Raw genomic sequence first — 6,632 nt, forward strand, 5'->3', positions numbered from 1 at the left:
AATTAGCATGTGTCATTTAGGGCGCTGGGATGTCACCAGAGAAGCACGCGTCAGTTGGACCCGATCTGTCCAGCTAAATCAAAGAATGCTTGTCAGTCCCTCAGGACGGACTGCCCTCAAGGGTGAACTCAATGCCCAAGGGTTGGAAAAACTAACAATTCTGAAAGAGGACTCAAGGTTTATCTCACAAGCAAGCACTGGGGACAATGCTCAGGTCTGTAACAATGGTAACAATACCCATTGTAATACTCAGTGTGGGCTCAGCCAAGGTCCTTGGGGAGTAATAGTGTGGAGAGGGGTGCTGAGCCCTCCACCCAGGCTTCAAAAGAAAAGCTCTTATCATTACCCAGTTAAAAACAATGTAAGCAAAGCAACTCTGTGATGGAAACATGTTGATGGTGAGGGAGAGACTTGAGGGAGATTCTGAGCAGTTCCCAGAATAAATTCCCACGTAAATTCAAAGAATGCTAGTGGAGAGAAGTCACTGCTCACTCTCCTTTAAGCCAAATAATATCTTCCTGCCGGAATAGAGTTGTTCTTGGCAACTGGAAGTAAATGTGAGGAGGGAATCAAAACACGATGCCTGAGAAAGGAATCCATAAGAAATCTGAAGGCAGGGACATGGTGAGAAATAACAAAGAAAGATGAGTTGGTAGCAGGAACAAAGATTAACTGTACCAAAGGAGATGGCTCGTTGGCTCTTAGAATAGGGTTGGTGATGCCACGTACTTGGTAGTAAGGCTGGGGCAGCCGAGCTGCAGATCCATGCATCCTTCACCTCCATTCTGAGGGCTCAGAGGAAGGTCCTTGCCCAGTCGTGGTGACCTCAGGTCAGGCTTCTGGAAGCTGAGGCCCCAGCCCCCGCTGCCTCCTTGTACCAGTTCTGGAAGGACGTTCCAGGACCAAATTGGCGAGGCTTCACCTTGTCATAGAAAAAGTAAACACAGAAGGTAGTGAAACCTGGCAGAGAGTATTCTCTTCCCTCTGCCTTCAGTTACTGGAACAGCCTCTGGGGGACTTTGGCAAGTTTGATAAATGGCAAGAGTATTTGGAAATATTTTTTTTGCTGGCAGAGGGGAGTCATGATTGGGCACAGACATGCTGCTGTAGTTCTTTATACTAAAACTGTAGATGACGAGCAGAAAGGCCAGATTCCTTGCACCTCTTATCACGGCCGATATCCCAGTGCCCACGTGCAAACTCCTCAAGTATTAGCATTTGGGTACAGATGAAGTTCTCTGTGGTGGCAAGAACAAATTCATCCCGAACGCTATACATTCCAGCTAGAGGTATCAGTGTGTGCACATGAATCACCGGGCAGAGACGGCTACACTTGCCCGACTCCCAAATCTGTGACTCACAGAACACTCACATACACAGAAGCACCTTGATCCAAGTGGCTGGGAGCGGTTTACAAGCTGCTGGCTCATCCTCAGCATGTCCCCTGCAGGGAGAGCAAAAGATGGGGAAAGAGGAAGGTAGACATAATCATTTGCATTTTATGTGTGGAAACTGAGGCACAAACAAGCCCTCAAGGGAAATGTGTAGACATTTGTGAGTCAGACACTGCCCACGGAAAAGCCAAAATGAGTGATTCTGAATCCTAAGTAGACTGTTTTCTCACGCAGCTGTTCTCACGCAGCCTCCAAACAGGTGAACCAAAACACGGACTCACTGTATTTTATATTTATAAGCAATTTCCCACTCCTCATTCCATCTGTTATTTCTGCTCCATGTCACTGTGACCTTTTTATTGATTTAGAGACCTCTCGACCCTCCTTTCCTCCTGACCTGCTCCCAGTTCTGACAGGCACCTCCTTCCTGACATTTACTGCATTCTTGACCGGTACCTGATCCTCAGTATTTCTCCCATTTTGAATCTCTCCCACCCTTTCCCCTTACCTGTTCCTGACCCATACACCTTGATGCCCAGAGGCAGGATTGGCAATAGGGTGAAGATTGGGGCTGGAGGGAAGTTCACAGAAGGAGTATAAAATGCCCATTTTACTCACTTGTTTTTGAAAGTCAGCACATTTATCGGCTGATTTTTTAGGTCAAATCTAAATATCCTCACGTCAAAATAACTGCGATAAAGTGGCTCTATTAAAATAGCTGCATCCAAAGGACTGAAAGTCCAAAGGACTAAAATCCTCTTTTTTGTGGCCTTGCCTTCTGTTGCGCTGTATTCCGGTGTGTGGTTGTTTAGAAGAGGACTTAGCACCGGGGCAGCTTTCTACTGTGTTGTTCCAGGGGAGGACTGTGGAGGTGTCACACGTGAAACCCGTCTAGAAGCCCAAAGGGATGCTTATGGCATAATGGCCACGTGTTTCTACTTCCCCGTGAGGCAGCCGGGCTGGCATCAGTCCTCTCCCCAGCCTCCTTCCTGCCCCCATCCACCCACCAGCTCTTGTTGGGTCAGAAATGCACTTCTCTGGTGGTGCCAGACAGCCAGATGATGCTGGAAAAAAAAGAAAGAAAAAGGAAAAGCAGATTTCTAAATTAAGCACAAGTCTCATTTATAAAAATAAATAGCCACAGCCTAGCAACAAGCTGACAGCTCAGCTTCCCTGCATGATGTAACCTCTGTGGCTGGAGCCGGGGATGACACAGCCTTCAGAGGGCCCCACACCCTGATCCCTCCCCATGCCTAGTACTCACCCGGAGAGTGCTGACAGTGGCACTTTGAGGACCCAGCTTCTCATTCAAGGCCAACTAAGGGCTAGTCTCCAAAGGAGCAGAGAGGAGCCAGAGCTTTCCAAACGTGATGAAGCCCCTAAACACCTACAAACTCTTGGCAGTAACTAACACACCAGAAGCGAAAGCAGATGAAGTTCTGTGGGCTGTTCCTGTTGAAACAGAAACCCCTCCTTGAGACCTTGACTTCTCTGTTCACCACTGAATGCCCAGTATCCAGCGTAACACATGGCACACACTAGGCCCTTAATAACTGGATGGAGGTATGAATGGATGGATGCATGGATGTCGTCATCCCATCATCTCTGCCCCCCAAACTCTCCACTCTAAATGGTGTGAACCCCAGAAGATGAAGAGAGGCATAATCTCCTGATTATGACATGTACCAAAGAGGCAGTGTTCCCTGGGATTTGAGCCAACAGCTGGGGTGAACACCTGTGAGGCTGTTAAAGGATGTAGGCTTTTACTGCCCCAGGTGCAGGCAGTATGGTCTTCACACATGCAGAAGTGTGGGAGGTGTACTAGGTGATAACTGTCAGTTCTGGGGCGCCTGGGTGGCTCAGTCAGTTAGGCGTCTGCCTTCGGCTCAGCTCATTATCCCAGGGTCCTGGGATTGAGCCCCACCTCAGGCTTCCTGCTCAGCAGGGAGCCTGCTTCTCCCTCTCCATCTGCCTGTTGCTCCTCCCGCTTGTGCTCTCTCTCTGTCAAATAAATAAATAAAATCCTTAAATTTATAATAATAATAATTGTCAGTTCCCCCAAACCTCTCATTCTTTAGGCAGCATCAGCTCCAAGGGTGCGGTATTGCTCAACAGAGAAGCTACAGAACAAAATAGCACATGAGTTTCTGCGCGGTGTTAGTCCTTTTGGGAAACAAAGTGGAGTCCACAATGCCCTTGGAGTCTCCATTGGCCAAATACATCAGAAAAGGACCACAGTGTGGAAGATTTAATCCCATCACCAACCCTCCCAAGTCATGAAATGATTCGGTAAGGTCAGGGTGATTCTGACAGTCCTCAGAATACAGAGCATTAAGTAATCTTCTGAATCCCAGGAGGATCCTGTTGAGGTTGGAGGGGACAACTTTAACTCCTAGAAGCAGCATTTCTGTGAGGTTTCGCATACTCCCTAGTGACCAGAGAGTGGTTGAAGATAGCATGTCAAAGTCATAAATCACCATCTCAGAGCAGGGGCCCTAGGTTAAGAAGATTGGAGAAATTGGCCCACAGTTCAGAAATCTGTCTTTAGATACCCTTGTCTGGCCTGACCAGAAGCAGTAAAACCACATCTGTGTCAATAGAAAGAAGGTTCTTAATTAAATTCAGATGTACAAGAATATATTACCAGTCTATTTTTGGAATAATAATTTATAATGGACAAAAAAATCTAAACAGCAGCAAAAGTAGTACAGTTGCGTTGGACTTCACATAAAGCACATAGCAGGACAGTAGGAGTCCTCATAGACTCTGATCATTTCAATCCCACAGCCTTCCCAAAGCACCAAAGCTGTGGCACTGGGACATTTAGGAAAAGGGACTCCAGCAGTGACCTGATTAGACGTGTGACCACAGGGATACAGCCCCAGCAGAGGGTAAGCATAGAGACTGATCAGGCTACCCTATATCTACAGTGACGTCTCTTTGGTGATACTAAGAGTAGCCCTCTCCAGAGCAGGGTAACCATTGCACTCATAACCGCATCCTGTGCTCCAGCCTGGGAAGGGCACAGTGTGTCCCTTGGGTCCCTAACACTCTTGTCCAGGGTTTCTGCTTCTGAAATGGCTGTGTAGTGATAAGATGCAACTGACCCCCCTTCTTTTTAAGCATTACAGAAATTCATGAGAGCAGAATCCAAGACTTAGCTTTGTGACCTTAACTACTTGGAAACTCAGTTTCCTCATCTATAAAATGGGGAGAGTAGAAGCTCTGCTCTCTGCCTCCCAGGATTGTGTGAGGATCAAATGAAACACTATTATTTCCAATCCTTCTCAGTCTGCAAGCTATTGTTCCATATGATTTTTTTTCTAAATTGTAAAGGTATACAGTAAGAAGTTTGTTTCTGATGTGGGGAATGCGACTTCCTTCCTCATAAACTTCCAGGGTACCGTCTGCTTCTTACTGTGCCAGGGTTTGCTCCGTCCTTGTCATAATCCTAATTTTTTGGCCTCTTCTCTTGGCTTCACATACCAGAGACTTCTAACATTTGTCTGTGCATGTGTGTGTAACTATTTCTCACCCCTTATAATTCTTGAATAACTGCTAGGATTCTAGAATGCATGTGAGACTTTGAGGGGTGTGCATGGTCCACCCCTTCACTTTGCAGATGGAGGCCCAGGGCACAGACACTTATGCACCTGTGCCCAGTCATGCACTGAGTTTTTCACTGGCTCTGTCCTTGGCTTCTCTCACAGCCTGGTGGTGTTTGACCTCCTCTGGGTCTTTGAGGGCAACGATTCATATTAGGTGCTTCCCTCCCTTCATAATAGCCACATTTCCCCCAGTTTTGAGTAACTACAACTTAAGTGAGGTTTGTTATTTAGGATATGGGGGAGGGTTCACTGAGTGACAATTCCTCTACCATCTGTTCACCTTCCTCTCCAGCAGGTGACCTTACATCTATCTAGTAAAAAATTGAGGCTATTTTGTGTGAAACTCTCCCCTGCTTTTCCTCATACCTAGCTGTCCATATGAAGAATGGTCTTTTATCCTGTAACAACTTCACATGTTTGCTAAGCCTAGGGTGACCAATGATCCTGGTTAGCCCAAGACTAAGGAGGGAGTCCATGGGACTTTCAGTGCTAAAAATGTCCCAGGCAGACCAAGACAAGTTGATTCCCCCAGTAGGCCCCATACCCTCTCACCTTTCCAAACAAATAACAAGTAATTATTGAATGACTTGATACTAAATAATACCACATTGTTATGTGAGATTATAAGTCAGGAAGAAAACTTGAATGAATGAATGAATGGATGGATGAAAAATTTTAAAAGATTTTTTAAATTTTATTTGAGAGAGCACAAAGAGGGGAAATGGCAGAGAGAGAGAGAGAAGCAAGCTGCCTGCTGAGCAGGGAGCCCGATGCGGGGCTCGATCCCAGGACCCTGGGATCTTAACCAACTGAGCCACCCAGCCACCAAAACCAAAATGATTTGTTTTTAATAAAAAGATCCATGAGTGGGGGAGAGAGAGAATCAGGAGGAGGATATCCTACTATCCAGATGAACAGAAGAGGACAAAATTTCCATTAAAGAATTCATATAAAGATGTAGATCCCATTCATCAAGAAGAAAAACACTGGATGGTAAACTAGAGCAATCCGTATTACATAAGAAAAGATCATAGAAGTGCTTCCTAATTGTTTTAATTTCATGGCACACATTTTTAAAAATTATAATGTCTGCAACATGGAGTAAACTGGAAGGAGGAGTTACTTAAGGCCAGAGGTGACCAACCAAGGGACTTCTGGACCACAGAAACTCTCAGCCCCCTGAAGGCTGAAAGGACCAGTATCTCAGCTCACTTGTAACCCACTAACCTCTTTGAACCATAAAACTACAGCATTCTGGCTGAAACTCACAGTTCTAGACTCTGCTCCATTACAAATCTGAAATCCACATTTTCTCTAGGTTTCTGGTGAAACTAGCAAAGCCTAGGGCAATCAAACTCCCTCTGATGATCCAATATTTCAAAGCTTCCTTAATGGGCATTTACTAGAATGAGACTAGTGTGGGTTCCTGTTTACATTTCTACTTCTTTAGTCCAGGTTTATCCCATATGTACACAGGTTAAGCAATGACCTAATGACTGGCAAGAAGGAAGTAATCCTTGATCACATTCAGCCCGCATTCAGTTGCTGACCTGAAATGAGTTTTACAAAAACATTTTTTTTTTAAAAAATATCACCAACAATTTAAAAATTCAGAAATTTCTCATTAATA

General features: G+C 45.4%; 1 protein-coding gene across 1 annotated transcript; it reads right to left on the reverse strand.

Annotated features, from left to right (window-relative positions):
• Positions 1–1,940: 1,940 nt before the first annotated feature.
• On the reverse strand, positions 1,941–3,817 carry SMIM2 (small integral membrane protein 2). Its single transcript, XM_035003803.1, is given in 3 exon segments — positions 1,941–2,351; positions 2,353–2,383; positions 3,660–3,817. Coding segments are annotated over 3 exon segments (465 nt in total). The 3' UTR covers positions 1,941–2,075.
• Positions 3,818–6,632: the final 2,815 nt, after the last annotated feature.

The sequence above is a fragment of the Mirounga leonina genome, unplaced genomic scaffold (genome assembly GCF_011800145.1).
Source record: "Mirounga leonina isolate KUSES-001 unplaced genomic scaffold, KU_Mleo_1.0 Mir_127, whole genome shotgun sequence".
Classification (NCBI taxonomy): Eukaryota; Metazoa; Chordata; class Mammalia; order Carnivora; family Phocidae; genus Mirounga; species Mirounga leonina.